Genomic DNA, 25,017 nt, shown 5'->3' with positions numbered 1-25,017 from the left:
TGGAACTCACAGGACAGGTCAAAGGTCACAGAGATGAGCAGCTCACTCTTCATGAGTTCCACAGAGCACTGGTTCTGGACCTCACACCACTTGCTGTTCATCCTGGAGAAGACTTTCTGCACAAACCCTGTTGAGGCTGGTATGCTCAGAGTGTAGGAGATGACGGAGAGCATATTTGGCAGATCAGCTGCCTGAAATACAGCCATCAACTTGGCTGCCACATCTTTGTTGTTCCATTGACCCCCTTCCTGGAGCTTCTCCACAACGATGTTCAGTGTGGTGCACTCATCATAGAGGTCATCCATGTTCACTCTGGCCATGAGGTGAAGCTTCTCACTAATCTTCTCCAGGTCATTGAAGGGGAGTTTGCCATGGAGAGAGAGGGGTGGAAGGCAGTAAAGCCAATTGCTTTCAGAGAAGTCGAACCATTTCTCGATGTCCCTGAGGTCAGTGTCGATGAACACAGTGAACTCCTCCCATGCTTTGCCTGCATCAACTGGAGAGAGACGTTGCAGCTTCGTTTTTGTGAGGTAACCGTAGAACTAGTAATCTGGCCTCTGTTTTAGTTTGGCACTGAAGGAATGCATGATGGGATACAGTTCTACACATGTAGTAGCACTGGCCTCAAGCCTCTTGACAACCTCTTCAAAGAGGGAGAGAATGTTGTTGCAGAAGAGGAGGTACACCTCCACAACATCGCCATCATCCTTCTGCACTCTGGAATCAGTGGTGAGCTTCAACAAAGTCCCGATTTGTTTGGGGCACTCATCTCCAAGGATGATGAAGTAGGGCTTTAATGACGACCAGCTTTGCAGGAGTCGTGAGATGGCAGGGTTGAGAGAACGCCATCTGGCAGTGACATGCCACAGGACTTCTCTGAACAGAACTCACAAAACTCCTTCAGAGCCTCTCTTCTTTTTGCTGATATGGAGAAGAAGCTGTACACTTTAAGGACCACATTCTCCACATCTACACTCAGGTTGTCAAGAGCATGCTTGAGGGTATTATTATGTGTGCAAGTCAATCATTTTATTCTGGTGTGAAGAATTGGACCGCCATGCGGGAACTGTTGCCTCTGTTGGAGGCATCCGTCTGTATGGAGGAAGGTAGAGGCGTTTCATCTTTCTTCAACGTCCCGACCACATCTTCCATGGCCTTTGGTGCTAGCACATCCTTCACCAAGGACTCTGCCTTTGCTCTCTCACAAGAGATTTGTTTGGCAACCTTTGAGTCCGGCACTTTCTGGGTGAGCTTCTGTGCACAATCACTACTATTGTAGCTCAGGTTGTGCTTCACAGTGTGGTAAACCTGAGTCAGCTCTGCGGCCGTTATCTGGAAGGGAGGAATCAATAAATAGATTAAACAATTGATTATAACAAAATTATAAATTGACCATTGAAAAATTGTTGACCTTTTGTTTGGTAAAATTATGTATTTATTATTACTTATACATTATCATATTTAGTTTCTATACTGTAAACTATAAAATAGCATGTAAGTAGGCTATTTTATACCCTTTAAGATCCTCAACTATAGATTTGTATTGGATGTTGTGATGGAATAAGAAGTGAATGGACAAAGTTTTTTTATGCCCATAATATTCAGAGATGGATGGCTATAGCTCCAACAGTATAGGCTTTATTCTAAGACTCTCAAGTATACAGCCAGTTTTAACAAATAGCTAGAGCTAACAACTCTCTGATTAAGCCTGGCCCTTGTGTTATTACCAGTGAACAGTAGAGGTCCAAGCACCCTCTGCTGGATAGACTCTATCATATCAAAAGTATTCTCTTTCAGCATATTATCAATTGTAGGCATTATAAAATAAATCTAATTTTAACCTTCAGTCCAACACCTTTCAGGAAGGATGGGGTAGCCTAGCTTTTTCTGTTGCTGCTCCCAGGCCCTGGAATAGTCTCCCGTCCCACAATAAGTCCTGTTCCACCATTGACAATTTTAAATCAAATTTAAAGACCCACCTTTTTTCTCTTGCTTTTAGTTCTGTCTGAGGTTGCCCCTTGGTTTCCAAGTCCACTTTTAATTTAACATCCTCTTACTGTGTTTCAATCTGTTGTTGGTTTAATTCAATTTTTCTTAAGTTTTTATTGTATTACTTTGATCTTGATTTTATCATTTTAGTTGTCTTGTTTTCCATTTTAGTCTTGCCCTCTATGCATTATATATACTATTGTATTATATTTTGTATTATTGCCTTTTATGTATTATTCCTTTAATCATGTATACCTGTATTGAGAAAGATGTTAATCCATATGCCTCAACTGTAAAGCACTTTGGGTCAACTCCTGTTGTTTTTAAATGTGCTATATAAATAAAAGTGACTTGACTTGACTTGACTTTCCACCAAGTGGGTTATTGGTTAAATTTCTCTCTCACACATACACCCACAGGGGCGGGTCTTCTGCTTACATCCTCAAAACTGTCAACTTGTGTATCTGGGAGGACTGACCCACTCATACTCCGTCTGCCACTCAGTCCTGTATTTGGACAGCCTCTTTCTTTTTGCGGGCGGACTTGAGCTGGAGGTAACTTTATTCGCAGACATTTTTTAAACCATGTGTCCGAGTCTCCGTACCCAGGGCAGCGATGCTGTGAGTGACGGTGACAGACACTCACCTGTCCTTCTGATTTAATACTCTCTGCTATGTCTCGTTAAACTCTTGGTTTTATTATTTCTCATGTAATTCCAAGCATGTGAAAACAGTGTATGCAATAGATTTGGGTGTGCACAAAAATAAGGGTCAAATAAGGGACAGTGCATTTAATTTTTCAATACGGGACGAACACATATTATACGGGACGGGTGGCAACCATACTTCCGGCTCTACACGGGAAGTAGTTGAGCTAGCTGAGATAAAATGCGGAAGTGGTCATGGAAAGAGCCTATTGTTACCTCCCCCCCAGTGCCAAACAGAAGACTCCAGAAAAAGACTTAAAAAACAATATATTCCTTTATTCCAGGGATGTACAGGTACAACAGGGGAGCAATTCAGGATCAGTATAGACATTAAGAGCATGGGTGGGGGGGCAGGCCACCATGCCAGCAAGCCGAGTTGCGACTCGAACCCTGAACCATTCAAAGCAGAAATTAACAATATGACAGACAGAAATAACAGCAGGAAAGTGGCAGTGTGTTTCTTTCTTTCTAATTTGGGTCCTTAATTGTTTCTGGCCCCAGGCGGACACAGTGAACCTCAGGGGCTTTTCTGTTTTGGTTGTTTCTTTTCTCCACAACTGGCTCCCAAGCTGACGTCAACAAGCACAGTCGCACAAGTTTGAAGCCCGACACTCCAGCTTCCGTGTGAAGTGTTGGACGCCCGCTCGTTGCGTTTCCTATCTGAAGACAGGAGTGGCCGTTCATCTCCTGGCAGGTTGGTCAGACATTCAGTCAGACGGCGTTTGTGATTAAGGCCCTCGAGACATTCTTCAGAAACGATGACATCCATTTTGAATTGATGTGGATATGTAAATATGCTCGTCAAGTCCAGGTGTACTCGTCAGTGCTGGCTTGTTAAGGCACTCTGTATCTGGGTTGCATTCAGTACTGGCTGCGCAGGAGGTTGTAATGGGAGAACCTTATCCACGACTGACACACAAGATATTTTCCGCAGACAACTTGGGGTGCAGAGTGGCACATGTAGAAACAAACACGCAAGGAAGAGCATAACACAAAATACATTTAAATTAAACATATCACTTGTAGAATAAATATATTTATGTACAACTTGTTTTGAGATAGTTATAGAAAATAAAACTAAACAAAATCTAAAATGCAACAAGACACAGAAAAAAAATAAACTTACTTTGGCCCCCCCTTAATGTAAGACTCACAATCAGGGAGCCGTACTCAAATTTGGATTTCAACAAACAAAAACAATTGGCACCATTTAAGAGTTGTGTACACAGCGCGGCCAGATGTGTCATCAGAACAGCCGAGTCTCCGCTGAGCCCAATGAGAGGCGCGGCTGGTGTTGAGATAAAGAACCATTACAGTACATTTCACAAGTGAGATGTTTGATTATTAACCGCTAGGGGGCGCACTTGACAGCGACTCCTCCCAAGCGTGAAAATAACAGGAAAGATGTCATATAAGGTCAACTTAACAACAAGAACAACAACCATGACCCACACCATGTATTCGTGTCTCCCTCCACAGCCGTGGATTGCATAACAATCAAGTAGTCGGAAAAGTCTGCGTCACACGTTGTAAAAGAGCTACGGACGCCTCACCCCTTTCTCCTGGTGAAGACTATGAACACCTGGCATTCCCAGGGTCCTAAATCCTGCTCTTTGGCACACAAACCATGCAGAAGACATGTCTCTGTATGAGGACAACCAGCGAGGATGGTATCGATTACGCCAGCTGTGCTGTACGCACCCAACCTTTGTTGGTTTTTCTGAGACTTGGCGAGTTTTGGCGATTGTTAAGGATCTGGAGACTTCAAGTCGAAGTTACATTCTGGTTGTACATCGGCGTCTGTGTATCACAACCGTAATAAAGTGACTGACGAAGTGTTTGAATACAGCATTCAACATGATTGCACAGCTATTTCACTCAAGATCAGAAAGTATCACCGGCTTCCTTTGACAGCAGCGCAGGCAAAGAAATTAAACTACAGATGGCAGCTTTGGTAAATAATGATCTCTATAAGTATTATTTTATTTAGATTCATTTTTAAAATAAATATTATCATTGGGTCTCAAAGGACACACTAGAATTTGGGCAGTTTCCCGATGCGTTATTTTCTCACAGTTTGCTAGAGAAGTCTATTATAGGCTGGAATTTCCGAGCTGAACTGTCCTTTAAGTTGATTGACGAAAAGATTATAAAAATGCGATTAAATTAAAATAAAACACAGTAAAACATCTTGCGCATCACTGTGGCAGGGGAATACGGGTTCAGACATTCAGTGTCCCAGACAGACCATCTGACGGTTGGCAGCATTTCAGACCCCCGCAGCATTACAATCACATAATCAGGGCCAGCACAGCCTCCCACCCCCACACTGTGCACAGCGACAACAGTATTGAGAGTCCCATAAACAATAACCATAAAAACTACCAGAATAAAGGAATTCACATTTTGCTGAGAGATTAAGGATAATGCCAGTTCATTTTCCTCCAGGACAGGGACACGGCAGCCCAGGGGGTGTTTGAGACCGGTTATATCTGTACTGTTACCTTCATACTCAAGGGCCGAGACTCTAGATGCCCCCTGGTCTCAAGACACCCCCCGGACTAGAGACGCCCTCCGGACTCCCCAGTGAGATGTTCTAATTTACCCAGGACTGGGTTTGTGGATATTTCCTCCTTTTAAATTCCCCTCCTACAGCAGGATCTTTGTATTTGATGCCCAAACGATAGGACCAAACCTCACTGCACAACATGGAGGGGAGAAACTGCGAGTTGTCAGTCAATTGCTAGGTCAATGAAATGACACTAATTAGACCTTTAAGACCTTTAAATTGACCTGGTTAACCTTCAGGGGTCTAAAGTGCCGGACAGGCCCAGAGCATAGCATAGCAAACAATTTAATCCCACTTTCCCACTATTCAGAAATAAATAAGGAGATTTGTATGAAACAGACAGATAGACAGACAGGGCTAGCAGGCGATTTTCAGGCCAGTCAGTTCTGGTCTAAAGCTCCCATTATTTCTGCATTGCCATCACGGTGTTCATGCTAAAGTAAGAGACACTAACGAGGCCTCCATCACAGGTCAAGCAAAGTCACTATGTTGTGTTAGATTGCGGCACATGTAGCACTTTGTGGTTGACCATCCTTGTATTGTATTTGGCTATATATTTAAGTTGTTCTTCATTGCGCAAATAATTTGTCTCCGCCTTTACAAAACGTGTCCATTTTCTCTGGCAATAATGGAAAATAATCCCCATTGAAAAATAATGAGAATTGATTTTATCCCACAAAAAAAAAACATGAAAAAACATAAAATAATAATAAATCACTAAAATTAATAATTGTAATAAATAACAAGTCCCAGTAGTAGCGAGGAAGGGGGAGGGGAGGCTGGGCGGCCTGGGGCACTTAGTCACCAACGTCAGCGTCTCGGTCCCCAATGAGCCACAGGACGTGGAAGCTCAGCGCCAGGAAGCCGGTTCCCAGCAGGTCTCCCAGGGCAGTCAGGTACGGGATGGAGAAGTTATCAGGGTTCATCCCTCTGCTCCACATCCAGTTAACCATCCAGTCTGCGAAGTACAGCAGGATGAGCACCTGGAGGCGGGAAGAACAGCGGACAGGCAGCCATGGTTATTGGGCAATTTCCACCACCGCCACCACAACGACGATGACTACCGTGAGCTCTGCTCCATACCTGCAGCAGCGCGGCCGTCATGTAGAAGGCCACAAAGATGGAGGTGAGCGTGGTGTGTCCGGCCTGCATGGAGTTGATGGTATAGAGGAAGACCAGGTGGCCGGGCACCACCAGCAGGAAGAGCACCCGCGACGAGCGAGAGTTCACACCTGGGGAGGGATGAGAGCACTTGTTCATTCTATCAGCATTGATGACATCACAGCCCCAGCTTCTGTGCAGGGTTCAGTGCACAGCGAGGCGTCAGTGTCACAGGAGGGCATACTTCATTCCTTCCTCTGTTCCCCACTTCCTTCCTAACTTCCTGCCTTCCTCTCTTCCTTCCCTCCTCATATCTTCACTTCCTTCCTTTCTCACTTCCTTCTTTCTTTCCTTTCTTCCTCTCATCCTCACTTCCTTCCTCACATCCTACCCGTTATGCCACTGTATAAAGCGTGATTGGAGCAATCACTTTAACTAACTTGCTGCAATAGCAGCCTTTTATGGGCTGTAAGAAGGAAGCTCCCAGCGCTGGACTGGGACCGTGATCAAGAGGCAGGCCAGTCTGTCAGTCTGTGAAACTCAAGGACAGCTTCGCTCCACTATGCTAAGATGGCCACTTCCACGCTGCCTCGTCACTCAAATGCACAAACAAACTGAAGAGGACAGAGGGGATGAGGAAAGGGAGGGGAGAGGAGAGGTCAGGATGGATTGGGGGCAGACAGGCGGAGGAAACTCACTGGATCCGAAGAAGGTGTTGCAGGGCGTGGGGCAGCGGTGCCGCGTGTGGCCGAGCTCCAGGCCCGGCACGCTGCTCATGTGCAGGTAGGTGGATATCCGGCTGGCCTGCACCGCCACCAGGTTACCCCCGACACCTGCCCCGAAAGAACAGGGTCATTACCACAGGAGCAAACAAACAAACAAGAAACAGCACAGACGGCAATGAATCCCCCCCTCCCACACACACACGTCATTGTAAATCAAAGAGCAAAAGACCAATCTGGACCTGTGGGCCCGGAGGATAAAGGATCAGAGTCCAGGTGCTCACCGTTGATGACGGGGGTGAAGACAGCCATGCCTGCGAAGTTGGGGTTGGACACAGTCTTGTCCAGGATCAGGCCCCCGACACTGAGGAGACGGACAAGCGCCAACGTCAGACCCCCTCAGCAGCGACAACGCTGCACTCCTAACCGCGACACGGGCCGCCTGCGACTGAACACCCAGCCCAACAGCCAAGCAGGAGTCGCACAGAGCAAAATGGACGACATGGCGAGTGTGTGTGTGCAACTGTCGGGGGGGCGCGGGCTGCCTACTCACCTGCTGATGGCCATGGCGATGATGACGGGCTCCCAGCCAGAGTACAGAACCTCGCGGGTGCAGGGGCTGCGGCGCGCTATCACGAACCACAGCGGTGTCAGGGCCACGAAGAACGCACACACCAGGGGGTTGGTGTAGTCATTATGCTCTGCAACACCGAACGGCAAAACACACGGCCCGTCACCACACTGCACAACAACACAACAGCAGAACACAGCCACACAGCCACCAATGTGCCTGGTGCCATCATTATTACTATTGTTATAATTATTATTACTATTTAAGGCATTCTAGACAGAAAACAGGAGACACTTCTTCACACAGAGAGGCGTCACAATCTGAACAAACTCCCCAGCGATGTGGCTGAAGAGACAATTTGGGAACATTCAAAAACAGACTGGATAGGATCCTTGATCACTGAGTTATTAATGGACACCAAACGAGCACGATGGGGCGAATGGCCTCCTCTCGATTTTACACTTTCTTATGTTCTTATGTTATTATAATTATTACTATATTAATATGATGGTTAATGGTTTAATCAAAGTAAAGGTTTCATCACTAGATTTACAACACTACACACTAAACTACACATTATACAGGTAGACTTTGTGACATATAATGCCACCACACCACTAATTAATAACAATAATAATAATAATAATAATAATAATAATAATAATAATATGAATAATATGAATAATATGTCCCCCAGAGAACTCAACAGGGTTCAGTATTCAGAGTTTCTACAGCTTTTCCAAAGAGTTACTGATCACAAACAACAAAACCAAAGCAGCAGCGATAATGGCTTCATAATGGATTGCCTCATCTCTCAAGAAGCATAAAAATAATGATTAATCGATAGAGGAGAGGAAGAGAGGGCTGGTGCAGCTCCAACACCGGGCACCTGCATTGCAGATCCCCATAAAACAAGCGAATCGATGCACCTCGGCCGACTGCCACACTGTGCTGAGCTATGCTGTGTTGCGGTGTTGTGCGGTAATTAAGGCGGGTGGAAAAGCTTCAGCCTACAGTACTGTGTAACAACTCGCTCTGTTGCATCACTCCCACTCCCACTCCTTCCCCCAGTATAAAAAGCGCAAACCAGCCCAGTTCCCCACCCATCTCTGCCTCTCCTTCCTTCTCTCTCTCTGTCTCTCTCCCTCACACTCTCATAATCTCTCAATCTCACAGGGATTGTCTCTGGCGAGTCGGAGAAGACCAGAAATCCATGGCAACGGACATTTTGCTGCAGAGTCCGCAAACTGTTTATCAAACCTCTGCGAGCTGTCAGCAGGCCAGAGCCCCCCCTCTGTCTCTCTCTACCTGATCCCACAACACTGTGATACGACTCCTCTCGCGATAATCTCCTGATGCCAGGGGAGCGTCACGTGACCTGCAGGGTGAACTAGCCCAAACCAGAACATCCAGATTGTTTTCATTTCTGGTAAATCATAAAAATCTGCTCAAGTCACAGGAAATCACGGCGAGACACAAGCAACAAGTATGTTTATTCAGACGAGTGTGTCAAAGCAACCCCTAGGAGACGTAACCGCCTGTGCGTAACCGCCAAACCTTCATCTGGAGGTGTGCCGCCCCCCCAAGACGCTACACCTGTGAGACAATGGGAGTTACATCTCAGTCAATATCAGAGTGGGAGGGAAAGTGACAGTGAGTCGCACCGGCCCGAGACCTTACCTAGCTGCCCATACAGCGCCGTGCTGATGCCTGACAGCAGTGCCAGGGTGATGAGGTCGCCCAGGCTGGCAGCGATGGGCGTCGCCACGTTGTCCGGGTTGATGCCGAGCTTCCTGGAGCCGATGATCACCCCGATCATGATCAGGCCTGGACAGAGAGAGCACAGCGTGTATTCAAGGGGTTTAGCTCCACTATATAACTCCACTATATAACAAGGTACATCATAAAGTATAGCCCTCCCCCCATCTCTGTGTATCAGGCTGTTTCCCAGGTGTGTGGGTCCAGGCTCTTACCCAGCACCAGGGAGGCTATGAAGGCTGTGGCCACACTGCTGGCACAGAGCAGCACCGCGTGGCCGATCTTGAACCGCCCCTCTGGGATCCAGCCGAAGATGACTGCAGCGAGGGACGCCAGGAAGCCCACCACCGTGGCCTGGACCTGCAGAGACAGGGCAGGAACGGGACATGACACACTGCATAGCGCACAGGCACAGGGGACATGGACACTGGGCCTCTCGGAGCAGGGCAATTAAAACAGCAGGTGACACACAAACACACACACACACACACACACACGCACACTTGTTTTTGGTTGAATTATTGCAATCTAGTTATTCACAGTTGTGCTTTGTCAGAGAAAGGGAACTGAAAATTGGAGGGTTTATTACAGATTTGTACTAAGACATTATAATAATAATTATTGTTATTATTATAGGTCTTCCATGACTTGCCCAGGCTTAGATATTTATCTTGTCTCTCATCAAAGACTTCCACAGGGTGACGCTGGATACATGAAACTCACAATTGCCAACAAAAAGACACAGAGCTATTTATCAATTCTGTACACATTCATATACAGTTTGAATACGGGTATCAGGTAGTCACACCCCCCCCCGCACTCACCTGAATCAGAGCCAAGTTGCCCACGATCATCTTCCACATCTCCTTGGCCGAGTCCATCTGCCCAATGTTGGCCTGCAAACCAAGTCAAAGTCAGTGGACCCCCAGCAGGGGAATTCTGGGTAAAGAGGTCACCTTCTACACAGCGTAGAGCAAATAGTGACAGCGTTTGCAGCCACCCCCCCAGGAAGAAAACAAACAAATTGTCCATTTAGGGGGTTTAAAACAAAGACACACCCAGTACATACAGTACTGTCTTATTTTTGTCTACAAAATAGTGCAGTGTGCGTGTGCATCTGTGTCTGTGTGCGTCTGTGTGTGTGTGTCTTTTAGCTCCTCAGGCAGACCCGCAGAGAACAGCAGATTGTCAATGTGATTTCCTGCTCAAACAAAGCACCTCGCATCTTCAAATACAACACCTCGATACTTTACTCCACGTACACCCAAACACACACCGACCCACACAGCTGCACACACACGTGAACAGACAGGTACACACATGTAGGTCATATGACGGTAAACAGAGGCAGCATCCTGGAGGCGTGATGCAGAAAATAGTCTCAGCTGGAGAGGATTCCTTCATGACTGGATCCACTGCGTTTGTGCTGAACGGGCTCTTTCCTCCGAGGGGTAATTAGCAGACAGGAAGGGGATGGGGGTGTCTGTCTGGGGCAGGATTTCCCCTGAACTACTGCTCCAGCACCAGCTCTTTCTGTCTCTGTCTCTCTCTTGCTCTCCGTCTCTCGTCAGAGTTGTGCAGTTAAACAGCATGTTGTTCAATGGCAGGTCACACATATATATACATATATAGTCTTTAAGTCATGCATTAGAGACAACAGGTGTAAAACAGGTTTACACTGACACCCCCCCCAAAGGGCTGTATGCCAGGGTTTATGGGGAGATAATGGATATATCTGCACATGTTGAAACGGGGGAGAGTTCAGCACTGAAGAGGTGAAATCCGGCACTGACCGCTGGTACATTCAGAGTCCTGTCTTCCCTGACTGGGTCACAGTAACCTGACCTCTGAGAGGGACGTGGCTCGGAGCCCGGAGAGCTGGAGGCAGGTCTGTGCCAAGCTCACTCCACGGCGGAGATGAGAGGGGGGGCAGCAGAGGAGACACAGAAAAGGACAGAACAGGGGACGGACACCAAACCATACAGTCACTAACAGCAAAGACGTTAACAAGTGTTCCGCTACTCACATCGCTGACGGGACAGGGAGAGAGAGCAGGAGAGAGACTATTCTGCGCTGCATGAAGACTGGAAGTGTCCTGCGTCAGCTTGCTGGCAGGAGATCTAAGTGACTGATGGAGGGGGGAATTGCCCAAGAAGGATATTGAAGTTGTTCTGTGGGGGATGACAGAGGCTTTATAGATAACCTAGGGGTAGGAAACCAGCCTTACTGGGTCTCTGACACCGTGCTGATGAAACTGACCCGTCACTTATCCTCAACCTTCAATACCACAGTATTTTTTTATTTCCATTGAATGAGCAACAACACCAATCCTGGACATACAGAAAAAAACAAAGATGGCAAAGAAATATCTCAGGGAATGATTCAAGTTTTTTCTTCTCCATCTCGAGTCAAACCTGGAACGTTTCAGGAGAATATAGATATTTTTTATAAACGCCCCAAAAATGCGGTCATGTGAACTAATTCTCCCTAATCCATGCTTAGCTAGTAATGGATTAGTGTTTAAATTACACTGCCAGAAACTTTAATTGCGGTAATCTGCAGATAATTAGCAGAGGCCGAGGGAAACACACGGCAGGGTTTGTGACGAGTGGAAACTGAAACAATTGCTGCAAATCAGCTTTACAACCCTAAACTGCTTACGGGGGGGGTGTGTAGGGGCGGTACAGGACAATGTCCTCAGTTCACAAGTTTGGGGAACAAGGCATTCGCCGGGGAGGCAGGAAAGCAGGGTGACGACTCGTCAAACTCTGAACTGCGGGAACCCACTCAACCCGGGGTAACGGCGGTGCAGTTTGCTCGGGATGGGTAGGGAGGACATGGGAGGGACACACAAGTTCAGGGCTGGAGGGGGGTGGGATCGGGAGGGGAAAGGAGACAGGGCAATACTCACTGCGGTGGACAGCCGGGAAGCCAACGTCATTTCCAGATTCCCCTTCAGCCCCAAGAGAGCGGGGACCAAGATGAACACCTCGGTCACTTTCTTGAACACCACCCAGTGCTGTGGAGACAGGAGACAGGAGACAGGGACAGAGCGTCACACCACCGAGCAGGGGGACACGGGACACGCAGGTAGGGACTGAGAACCAAAGGGGGGACAGATTTGAGACAGTAACCAAAGGAAACATGCAACCGGCTGTGTGCTATGAGCTCGTTACTGTAGATCAATACGTAAACGTACACATCCAGACAAGAGGTCAATCTGTATAAATCATGAACAGAGCGGATACAGAAGGTCCAGCAGGAATAAAGCCCCCCCCCTCCTCACTGTACATCACACTGATGGGCAGCACAAGCATGGCCGGGAGGAAGAGGGGGTACACGTGGGGGGCCATGTGTCACACCAGCTGGATGAGCAAGACATCCTGTTCTAGGACACTAGCCGAGAGACCTACCTATCTATCTGTCTGTCTGTCTGTGTACCTGGTTTGCCTGTCTCTCTGTCTACCTGTATGTCGGTTTGTCAATCCGTCTGTCCACCTGATCCATATGAGTGTCTGTGGCCTACTCTTCTGCTGGTCTCTCTGCCTGTCTGTCCGTATGTCAGTGTCCCTGGCCTGGCTGCCTCTCTCTCATCAGTTTATCTTGGTCCCAGCCCAAGAATTCTGCCCTCAGACTTTTTTATTTGTTTATCTGGACCACATCTCTGTCTGGCGCGGTTTTATCAAAGACACAGAGCAGGTCACACTGTGCTGCATTGGAGGCCTCAGATCTGAACACGGTCAGAGATAAAGACTTGGCCAACCACAGGCCTCAGCACAGCTCCGTGTCCTCCGCGTTCGTACGCCACCAAAACAGCAGTATTTTTTCTGCGGACAATGCCGGTGCTCGTCTGAAGTCTCGTTCTGTAGCATTCCTCTGCGAGAAGAGACAGGGCTGGGTGGCACAGCGGGCCACACCTTCAGAGCTCAACTCTGGCATGGCACAATCAGCCACGTCGCCCCTACGGGTGCACTGACGTCACGCATAGGACAGAGGGCGGAGGGGGGAGTCTCTCTTTGTAAAGTCTAAACTGACAACTTTCAGCTGAACCAGTGGGTGACGCACACAGACGCCACTCTTCAAAACTACATCGCCAACAAAACACAACTGCTCTGACAGCGAAACATCAGAGATTAACACCAATATTTCACTTCTGTATTTATTCTCAGTGCAGGGGCGGGGATGCAGAAGTTGACATGCACTAGCTATCCACAGAATAAAACACATTGTGTGAAAAATATAAAGTTATATATATATATATATATATATATATATATGTCCATAATGCAAAAGTGAAAAATATAATCTGCCAATTGTTCTAAATTAATTACAAATACAAAACAGAAAATAATTGAATGCATCAGTAATCACATTACATTACATTATTTGTCATTTAGCAGACACTCTTATCCAGGGCGACTTACATTTGAACACATTTATAGAGCTGGAGCTGTCTAAGTGAAGTGCCTTGCTCAAGGGTACAACAGCACTGCCCCACCCTGAATTTGAACCCACAACCTTCCAGTTATGAGTCACTCCCTTCAGTCAATATTTGGTAGAGGCACCTTTGGCAGCAATTACAGCCATGAGTCTATGTGGATAAGTCTATACCAGCTCTGCACATCTGGACACAGACATTTTTGACTGTTCTTCTTAGCAAAATTGCTCAAGCTCCATCAAGTTGGATGGGGACCTTTGGTGAACAGCAATTTTCAACTCTTCCCACATATTCTCAATTGGATTGAGGTCTGGGCTTTGACTGGGCCACGCCAAGACATTTACCTTTTGTTTTTAAGCCACTCCAATGTGGCTTTGGCTGTATGTTTGGGGCCATTGTCCTGCTGGAAGATTAATCTTCTCCCAAGTCCAGCAGGACTTCAGCAGGTTTTCTTCCAGGATTTCTCTATACTTTGCTGCATCCATTTTGCCCTCTATCTTTACAAGGTTTCCAGGCCTTGACGCAGAGAAGCATCCCCATAGTATGATGCTGCCGCCACAATGCTTCATGGTAGGGATGGTGTTCTCAGGATGATGTGCGGTGTTAGACTTGTGCCAAACGTAGTGCTTAGCGTTGAGGCCAAAAAGCTCTATTTTGGTCTCATCAGACCATAGAATCTTCCTCCACTTGGTCTCAGAGTCTCCACATGCCTTCTGGCAAACTGATTTGATGTGATTTTTTTTTCTCTCCCATAAAGGTCAATTTTGTTGCATTTTGTCCATGCCTCAACGGGTCAGGGCTGTTTTGGCGGCAAATATTAGGGAGGTGGTATATACACCAATCAGCCATAACATTATGACCACCTGCCTAATATTGTGTAGGTCCCCCTTTTGCTGCCAGAACAGCCCTGACCCGTCGAGGCATTGATTCCACTAGACCTCTGAAGGTGTGCTGTGGTATCTGGCACCAAGACGTTAGCAGCAGATCCTTTAAGTCCTGTAAGTTGCGAGGTGGGGCCTCCATGTATCGGACTTGTTTGTCCAGCACATCCCACAAATGCTCGATTGGATTGAGAGCTGGGGAATTTGGAGGCCAAGTCAACACCTTGAACTCGTGATTCATCAGACCAGGCCACCTTCTTCCATTGCTCCGTGGTCCAGTTCTGATGCTCACGTGCCCATTGTAGGCGCTTTCGGCAGGGGACAGGGGTCAGCATGGGCACCCTGACTGGTCTGCGGCTACGCAGCCCCATATGCAACAAACTGCGATGCACTGTGGGTTCTGACACCTTTCTATCAGAACCAGCATTCACTTTTTCAGCAATTTGAGCTACAGTAGCTCGTCTGTTGGATCGGACCACACGGGCCAGCCTGCAACCCCACGTGCATCAATGACCCTTGGCCGCCCATGATCCTGTCGCCGGTTCACCGCTTTTCCTTCCTTGGACCACTTTTGATAGGTACTGACCACTGCAGACCGGGAACACCCCACAAGAGCTGCAGTTTTGGAGATGCTTTGACCCAGTCGTGTAGCCATCACAATGTGGCCCTTGTCAAAGCCGCTCAGATCCTTACGCTTCTAACACATCAACTTTGAGGACAAAATGTTCACTTGCTGCCTAATATATCCCACCCACTGACAGGTGCCATGATAACGAGATTATCAGTGTTATTCACTTCACCTGTCAGTGTTATGGTCGTCTTCCTAACAAGAAAGTGTAACACATTATGAAGTCCACTATCTGCATAGTAATCCAAGGTACATATTTATTGTTGTGCTAGTAACTCTGGTACTTTATTTACTTTATATGAGATCAGGCGATGACCCATGGCGTAAACAGGGACCGCTACTCTTTCGCTTCCCACAGGACCTATTTTTCTCCTCTGGTGTGTAGCCCAGGTGCTCTGCTCCCCGACACCACGCCTGCGCAGGAGATACAGTGTCCTGCCTGGGAAGGGTGATTCCACACGCTCCGTTTCCACGGATCCCAAATTACAGATAAGGTTTCCGAGTTGAGTAACACAGCCAGCCAGTACTGAGCGGCGCTCCGTGCTGCTAACGCAAGCATATATGGTCACGGCAGGATTAAGCGACCCACCGGGGAATGTGAGCAGGCGTGTGTGAGTGTATTTGTGTGCGCGCGTGTCCTAACATTAATAACATTACAGTCTGACATCCCCGAAAGCACGTTAAGCCCTTTAGCCAGGCAGCAAACAGGGAGCATAAACCCTGAACTGAACCACCAGCTAATAAGGCCTGATCGCAGCCGGCTCAATCCAGTCCACAAGCGGGACGGGGCCTGTGGAAAGATATGAACTATGAAACTGAAATATCAGTTTCCTCATCTGGTCCAAATCAGCGTCATTCCCAGCTCCTAACCCGCTGGGGATTTCGACCCTGTATACGTGCCTGGGAGACTAGATTAAGATCATTCAATCCTTTCAAAAAATAAACTTGCACAATGTAAGTGTATAGACAAAGGTCCGTCGTGTTCGGTTTCGGTTACAAACACCAGCCTATTCCTTAAGGAGGACCAAAAGCAGCACACAAGGACAACAAGCGCCTTCAGTTTCACAAAGGCGATGAAGCCGAACCGTCTTTCAGGAGATTAATTCAAGGCAGGCTAAATATTTACTTTACAAATGTGTAAATTCGCACCTCGCTTGCTACAGTGACAGATATCACTCGTCGCATCAGGCGCTGTGTGTATTCTGTATTTTAATCAAGTTCAGTGCTTCATACGTAACTTTGGTATGGGGTGACTTTACTCGCACTGCCCTGGACCCAGGCAGTGGCCGAATGTAGGGTTAACTAAATCAACACATGAATGATGGTGGAGATGTTGAGGAGGAAGCGTGAAGGTCTGGCATCAAGAGTTCGCAGAGACAGACAGAGCATCGCCACAGTACAGAGACGGGCACCTCCGCCCTCCCGGCTGCTGCACTGTTGTGGCGGAGGGGGGATGTGGTTAACCACGCATCTCTTCCGCGAGGGAGAAAATTGCTATGCGGATGGTTTATTTTTTTTGTCTCGCCTGTGCGTGTGCATCTGTCTTAATCTGCACTTTCTATTTTCCTGGAATAACTCTGGATCTGTTGTGTGCTGTTGCGGTTTTGTCTCCCAGACCAATAGGGAACACGATAATGCCAACGCCACTTCTTTCTTGGAAGACCCCCAAGAGTTTGCAAAAGCCGGTGTTCCCAGCCGAGACCGTGGAGTGATGTAGAGAGAGTGAGACGTATGACTCTGCATAACGCTCTCTCTCCAGAACCCGTCCGTGTGGCCGCCACACCCAGCTGCTGACAGAAGGCACACCTGGGTTTGCCACACCTATACCCTTGAGTTATTGTGTTTGTAATCTTTTTCCATGGTTTGTATCATGCTTTACCTCTCCTGACCACAGTAAACTTCTATACGAGACACCTCACAGCCCGGACCATCTGGACCCTGGTCTGCTTGCGTCGGCTCATTACACTAAGCACAACTTATTAAACAACTAGCACCACCAGTTTTGTTCCTATATATATATCTGCATCCAGCTCTACACATTATATATGCATTCACAGACATATTTATATATATCCTGGCAGAGCCCTCACACCACTACACCAGATCAATAAACTACAATTCACGACACCCAGGATCCAGCTGCAGCCGCCCCCACAGCCTGAGTCTGCGCCAGGCCCTGTGTCCTGTATGAGGTCTGGCGATGTTTCCGTGTGTGCTCAGCTGTAATCCATGCTTGGTGTTGGGTCTCAGTTTGGGACTGTGGCCAGTGGACCTTATTACATCCACTGTGAACACCACCTGCGGTCGGACCAGTCCAGCCCACAGAGCTGAACTAGGCCCACTGCCTCTCATCTCAACAAGAACAAGGTTCAGCGTCAGTGGGACAAGCTCACTGCACAAGGAATGAGGTATGAGGGAACAGCTGCACACACCTCCATTGTTAAGAGCTCAACAAAAGCAGCACCCAGGCGTAGTGCTAGAGTGCTGGTATTCGCCCCACCGCCACTGAACAAGTTCCTCAACATATTTCAACAAAAAATGGCTTTCTGGAGCCCTGGAGCCATATGAGAGAGCACGGGGTAGTTGTTTTGGGGGGGCGGGGTATATATAAGTGGGAAGGAACATAATATAGTGAGGGAAAATATTTGATCCCCTGCTGATTTTGTACATTTGCCCACTGACAAAGAAATGATCAGTATCATTTTAATGGTAGGTGTATTTTAACAGTGAGAGACAGAATAACAACAACAAAATCCAGAAAAACGCATTTCAAAAAAGTTATAAATTGATTTGCATGTTAATGAGGGAAATAAGTATTTGACCCCTTCGACTTAGTACTTGGTGGCAAAACCCTTGTTGGCAATCACAGAGGTCAGACGTTTCTTGTAGTTGGTCACCAGGTTTGCACACATCTCAGGAGGGATTTTGTCCCACTCCTCTTTGCAGATCCTCTCCAAGTCGTTAAGGTTTCGAGGCTGACGTTTGGCAACTCGAACCTTCAGCTCCCTCCACAGATTTTCTATGGGATTAAGGTCTGGAGACTGGCTAGGCCACTCCAGGACCTTAATGTGCTTCTTCTTTAGCCACTCCTTTGTTGCCTTGGCTGTGTGTTTTGGGTCATTGTCATGCTGGAATACCCATCCACGACCCATTTTCAATGCCCTGGCTGAGGGAAGGAGGTTCTCACCCAAGATTTGATGGTACATGACCCTGTCCATCGTCCCTTTGATGCGGTGCAGTTGTCCTGTCCCCTTAGCAGAAAAATACTCCCAAAGCATAATGTTTCCACCTCCATGTGTGACGGTGGGGATGGTGTTCTTGGAGTCATTCCTCCTCCTCCAAACACGGCGAGTTGAGTTGATGCCAAAGAGCTCGATTTTGGTCTCATCTGACCACAACACTTTCACCCAGTTCTCCTCTGAATCATTCAGATGTTCATTGGCAAACTTCAGACGGGCCTGTACATGTGCTTTCTTGAGCAGGGGGACCTTGCGGGCGCTGCAGGATTTCAGTCCTTCACGGCGTAGTGTGTTACCAATTGTTTTCTTGGTGACTATGGTCCCAGCTGCCTTGACATCATTAACAAGATCCTCCCGTGTAGTTCTGGTCTGATTCCTCACCGTTCTCATGATCATTGAAACTCCACGAGGTGAGATCTTGCATGGAGCCCCAGACCGAGGGAGACTGACAGTTATTTTGTGTTTCTTCCATTAGCGAATAATCGCACCAACTGTTGTCACCTTCTCACCCAGCTGCTTGGCGATGGTCTTGTAGCCCATTCCAGCCTTGTGTAGGTCTACAATCTTGTCCCTGACATCTTTGGACAGCTCTTTGGTCTTGGCCATGGTGGAGAGTTTGGAATCTGATTGATTGATTGCTTCTGTGGACAGGTGTCTTTTATACAGGTAACGAGCTGAGATTAGGAGCACTGCCTTTAAGAGAGTGCTCCTAATCTCAGCTCGTTACCTATAAAAGACACCTGGGAGCCAGAAATCTTGCTGATTGATAGGGGATCAAATACTTATTTCCCTCATTAACATGCAAATCAATTTATAACTTTTTGAAATGCGTTTTTCTGGATTTTTTTGTTGTTATTCTGTCTCTCACTGCTAAAATACACCTACCATTAAAATTATAGACTGATTATTTCTTTATCAGTGGGCAAACGTACAAAATCAGCAGGGGATCAAATACTTTTTTCCCTCACTGTATTTAGTTAAGGAAACATCAGAACACAAAATAAGGAATGTTAATTCTCTTCCAAGAACTCATGTAGATAAAGAGAATAAATATACGCATATATATAAAAGAATAAATCATTAATAAGATAGTTTCAAAATTCTGACTCAAGAGTGGCAGCAAAAAACATGGAAGAAAAACAAATATTGTTGTCATTGGCAGAGAGGGAGCAGCATCCAAATCTGCAGGGGACTTCCAGGTCACATGTTCCGCCTCAATAAGGAAGTAGCCTCTCTCCTCCAGAATTCCCAGACTGTAGGAAAACTGGTGCCAAGCGATTAAAGAGACGCAGGCATGAGCTCGGCCTCGCGTTGGCCACTTTGTTGCCTGTTTCCCTGACACCGGACACCCCACACTCGATCTGACCGTACGAAGAGACTGACCCCCAGAATATATACAGCCTGTCACGGCGGCAGGGGTCGGTATTTTTAAAACGGGGTGGCACACAGACACACTGTGTTGGAGGGGGGTGTGCACACTCCCAGAACACACACGAGCACAACGTGTTCAGGTCAATCTTGTACAATAAATAACTCAATAAATGAAAGCGAGGCCGTTAAGCCTGGGACTATTTCGTCTCATATTAATTACAGGGATTCTTGACATTCCCAGTTTTCCGAAGCGTACGCTGTCATGAGTGTTCTGGCTCGGGACAAATCCTCGCTGTGCTGCCGGGCTCCAGGCAGGGGTTCGGCACGTGGCTCGGGCTCATAAACCACACAGTAGAACAGGGGTCTTGTTTAAGAGGCTGAGGTTGTTTTTTTCCCCTTCTGCCTCCTAGCTGGGCTCCATTACAGACCACTCCTTTCCATGACATCATGGCCAATAGGACAGACCTGAGCAACAACATGGGCAGCTAACGGTGACCACCCCCCATTCCACATTCTCAAACGGGACTGTCTCTCCCTCACTCTCTCTCCCGGACTGTGGCTCCACAGTGCTGCTAAACTGGAACACTGGAGCCATGCCACTTTAAATTGAGCAGCAGCCTGGACAAAAGGGCAGCTGCGCCCACCACAACACACACATGAAAACACTTGTCTGTGGTATGATGGCCCTGTCCCCCTGCAGGTCCCCAAACATTGATACCTCTGTGGAAGGCATTCTGTAAAGAAACTCGGCAATTCAACCAAAAATGTATTGTTTTTTGCCATGCTCATATTAATATAGAGACAGGCTGTTAATTACATTACAAAATCTGTCACTGAACTGCCCTCCTGTGCACAGTCAGGTAATGCATCTAAAGCAGGTACATAGATTACTGTGGAATATCTCTTGAGAGATCCGGGCTTTACAATCTTTTATTAGCAAGGCAATCAGCAGGAGATTATTGATTCAGGGTACTCAGAATATGATCATGATTATTATTATTATTACCATTATTACTAGTACTACTCCTGCTGCCACTACTAGAATAATTGTCTCCCACGTGAGATACGAGGAACTATCACTCAGGTGTTTTTAATAACACAAGACACAATTCATAAGACACCCATGACTGTCATCCTGAAGAAGCAAACTGGGGAACTTAACTGGCACATTTAACTGGCACAGATGCCAAATACATTCAAATTACACACAACATGACCCTGAGGGGAATGGCACAGTAACAGAGCGAATAAGTATAACAATAAGAAAGAACTGCTCTTCTTCCAGCAATAACACATTTTGGCTTGGACGGCTGACTGCTGTGCTCTCAACTACAACAGCCACTGAGACCCGATTTCCCCGGCTCATTGTATTGGCGTTCCTGGTTTTCAAACTGCAAGCCTGCACAATGGATTGAGCTAGGGGTGAAAATGACACTCCTATAACAATTCCTAAATATTATCCATATACAGACTGTTCATCTGTTAAGAGGATAAGGACATCACATTTATTTCCTGGTAACTTCGTTGTTGGTGCTCTTCAATAAAGCACAGTTTTGTGACTGGAGTCCAAGCCCAATATGCCCAAGTTCAACACATCACACAACGGCACAGTATATGATGCTCTATTGCTCTGCACGCCTCTCTTGAACCCGGGTCCTGGAGAGTTACAGGTTTCCATTCAATTGGGCAATACATCACTCAAGTGAACCAATAACTGGCCCTGAGTTAAGTCCTGGTGGACATATGGCACAGTCTTACCTGTACAGTGCGCTGGACTGTGGTGTGTGTAATGTGTGCGTGGGGGGGTGGGGGGGTTGCACTACTGCAGCTCTCTCACCTGCACGATGTCCAGGACCATCCCGGCAGCCACGGTCCCGAATCCCGCCAGCAGGAAGGGGAACAGCACCTGCAGGCCGATGGAGAAGGAGGTCTCTTTGAGCGGCGCGGGCGGCGCGGGGCTGGGGTCCGCGCATGCGTCGTCGCTCTCGGTGCTCTGGCTCGCGCTCTCCAGCAGCGCGTCCTCCTCGCGCTGGCCCTTGGCGTTGGCCCGGCAGTCCGGAACCAGCACGGGCCCGGCCCGGTCCGGGAATGACGTCACCTCGGCCCGCTGCGGCCCGGCCCGGTCCGGGAATGACGTCACCTCGGCCCGGTCCGGGAATGACGTCACCTCGGCCCGCTGCGGCCCGGCCCGGTCCGGGAATGACGTCACCTCGGCCCGGTCCGGGAATGACGTCACCTCGGCCCGCTGCGGCCCGGCCCGGTCCGGGAATGACGTCACCTCGGCCAGCTCGCAGTCGCCGGGGCCCCGCAGCGGCTCGGCCGGCGCCGACGTCGGGATGACCGGGTGCACCGAGCCGCTGCCCGGTTCTTTCTTCACTTCTGCCGCGCTGCCGGACATGTCGGACGGCTTGTCTTGTTCTTTGGACCAGAGGGCCATACGGTTCGGTTCGGAAATGTCGAGTTATAACAGATCTAGGCTGCAAGCAAAGGAAAGCGGATTGTGTTTTCCCAGTTTATCCCATTCAACACTGACCAGTATCTGTGATCTATAATGTCTAAGGCCGGGGCAGGAGACACGCCCTGGCGGGCCGGCGTGTGTGGGGGCAGCCGCTGTGGAGGCTCTCCATCAAACCCGGCGCTGCGGGGGCTTCGGCGACATCCAAACCCAAACAGGCGCCGGCGCCCGGCGGGAGCTGCTGCTGCGCGGCGCTGCGCTGGCGGATCACTCGGCTCAACTGCCGGGCGGCGCTCAGGCCGACACCCCTGCACGGAGCGGCGGCTCGGATCGGCTTACAACACGTGTGGCGGCGGGTTTATTTAAAGGTCTGAGGAACTGGATTGTGTTACACAGGCACCGCCGCCATCGTCTTCATTCTGGTTATCTAGAAAGAGAAAGGAAGACAAACAAAGTGTATAGCATAATATTATTAATAATACTTGTACACCAGCATGTACATTTGTAACTGGTATAACTATTGATGCGTTATGTTTTTTGTCCACGGTAATAAAAAGTGAGAGTACACATGTTCACAGTGCTTTAACAGAAATACAAGCTACAACACGAAGCAGGCAGATCTCACACAGTGGGCGATACGGCAGCACATCCAGCCCGTGTAAGTGCGCAGTAGACAGCGAGAGGCGCCCAGCCGCTGGTCCGGACGTCCCGGGTCAGTGCCCGCCGCGCTGGGCATCACTCAGAGGTAAGGAGTAAGTAATGATGATTAGGTACAGATCTCTCTCCGTCTCCGCAGACAAGCCTCTCACACCGGGCTGCCCAGCACGTCGCAACAAGTCTCCTTCCCCTCCGCAGCGCAAACCCGAGCCCCGGACAGGTACCGTGCAAGCCTCTCTTACGTGAAATACTATAGATTTATACCGTTTTGGCAACAGGGTGGAAGAAAGTGCTGCACAGACGTCCACAGCTACCGGACACCTCAGTCGCTTCCTGAGGTCGTCTAAAGCACGGCCATCCACACGCAATTAAAAAGGATTCGAGACAAGCGCGTACAGCGGAAATGCAGGGTGAGCTCAGGCCCTGTCCATCGCTCTGAACGCCGCTGCGCTGCCGCTACATTGTCCCGAGTAGCTTTCCGAGCTGCGGCGGCTCGCAGTATCGCTGCGGCGGGCAGGAAGTCCGGGGGCGGGCGACACTGACGCGCACTGGCCAATGGCGGCCGGCGGTCCCTGCCGGTGTGTTGGCATCTGCACGGCCGTGCGTGTCGCTGGCATTGGGACGCTCTTGGTTTTTTTTTTCTGGCTGGTGGTCTTGCCAAGACGAGGGTTTTACTTCAACGCAGCCGAGACAGACGCAGCGCAGCCCTTAAATAACTCGCAGGTCGGGACGGGAGTGGAAAGTGTGTCCAGTAACTGATGCAGGTCTCCACAATGGAAACTTATCCGGCTATTGTGCAACTTGGCAGCGATACCCATGTGCAAAGTCGGGGCTTTTTTTAAGCAATTTTTAATCTTTTCAAGGAGAGGGGAAAATAAACATTAATCCAAATTCGTTTAATCCCAGTGTCCTGGCTAAACAGTAGTGGCAATTCCCTATTAACCGCAGCCGTCCACAGATGTCCAGACTGGGGAGATTGTGAACAGTTCTCCAACAGCAGCTTCGACGACTCCGGCTTTGGTCACAACTGGGGCGAAATGGACGCGAGTGTGAATCGGTGTGCAGCAGGACAGGGTGAAACTGAAACTCCGCCAGCTTAAAACCAAAACATCATTAGAGTCAATGATGATATCAGCTTCCCCTCCTATCTTGAAACAAAGGAGTGCTTTCTATTTGTGCATTAGCTCGGCAATGGCAGAAAAAAGAGCAAAGCATTTCTCTGATGATGCATCCCAAATAAAGCAATCGATAAAGATTACATTTCTGAACAGATGCCTTTATCCAGGTGACTTACAATTGTTACAATATATCATATTATTATTGTTTGCAATCAATTATCCATGGTTTTTACTGCAGCAATCTAGATACAGTACTGTGCTCTGGGGTACAAAACCTGGGATTGACCCCACGCCCCCCAGTGGCTCTAGCAGGTCTCAGTCACATCTCTGCTCTTTCTTCCATCAGTCTCTGCCTGTATTACATCACCCCTCTCTCTTGCCTTTGTTTCTGCTTAAGCTTATATATATATATTGTTTAGCTTCTGGACTTCCTGTTGCTACATCCTCATGACTTCTGGTCAGAGTGAGTCACTAATTGTCCACCCCCACTCGTTTTTTCATTTATTTTTTTGGCATGTGACCCCCATCAGTCACCTTTTACAACAAACTGTACCTTAAAATAATATTTCCACCCCCTTGCAAGCCTAAGACACAACCCACTTAACATAAAATGTGTTTTGGTTTTGATGGTGGCTGGGGTTAGGGGTTGGGCTTTTGTCAGGGCCTAAACTGGGACAGATAGCCTACTGATGCAAGACAAAACGTCTCTCTGCACTGCAGTATCACAGTGCAGAGCAATGAGGCTGTTGACAGGCCCTAAAGGGGGGAAGGTAACCTACTGCTGTATTACATTGTAACAAATCTATCTATAAAT

At 48.1% G+C, this 25,017-nt stretch overlaps 1 protein-coding gene across 2 annotated transcripts; it reads right to left on the bottom strand.

Annotated features, from left to right (window-relative positions):
• Window positions 1-2,950: 2,950 nt before the first annotated feature.
• slc41a1 (solute carrier family 41 member 1) lies at window positions 2,951-23,860 on the bottom strand. 2 transcript variants are annotated; one of them, XM_066703175.1, is made up of 11 exons: window positions 23,054-23,860; window positions 21,811-22,855; window positions 12,328-12,435; window positions 10,241-10,312; window positions 9,632-9,776; window positions 9,339-9,485; window positions 7,641-7,788; window positions 7,372-7,451; window positions 7,064-7,198; window positions 6,348-6,496; window positions 2,951-6,247 (listed from the first exon to the last, which is right to left on the bottom strand). In XM_066703175.1, the coding sequence occupies exons 2-11, from the start codon at window positions 22,408-22,410 to the stop codon at window positions 6,062-6,064; spliced, it is 1,770 nt and encodes a 589-aa protein (XP_066559272.1). In that variant the 5' UTR covers window positions 22,411-22,855; window positions 23,054-23,860; the 3' UTR covers window positions 2,951-6,061. The 2 variants fall into 2 exon arrangements, with proteins under 2 accessions (XP_066559272.1, XP_066559271.1); XM_066703174.1 differs by having other exon boundaries at window positions 23,350-23,860.
• Window positions 23,861-25,017: the final 1,157 nt, after the last annotated feature.

Source organism: Amia ocellicauda, chromosome 5 (genome assembly GCF_036373705.1).
Source record: "Amia ocellicauda isolate fAmiCal2 chromosome 5, fAmiCal2.hap1, whole genome shotgun sequence".
NCBI classification, from domain to species: domain Eukaryota; kingdom Metazoa; phylum Chordata; class Actinopteri; order Amiiformes; family Amiidae; genus Amia; species Amia ocellicauda.
This window is presented reverse-complemented; position numbering and strand designations above follow the sequence as displayed.

Coding starts and splice junctions, on each gene's coding strand:
- slc41a1 (XM_066703175.1), bottom strand. CDS start 22,410: ATGGCCCTCTGGTCCAAAGAACAAGACAAGCCGTCCGACATGTCCGGC. Junction 6,497..7,063: donor CAACACCTTCTTCGGATCCA/GTGAGTTTCCTC, acceptor ATCCCTCCCCAG/GTGTGAACTCTCGCTCGTCG. Junction 6,248..6,347: donor TGACGGCCGCGCTGCTGCAG/GTATGGAGCAGA, acceptor TCCCGCCTCCAG/GTGCTCATCCTGCTGTACTT.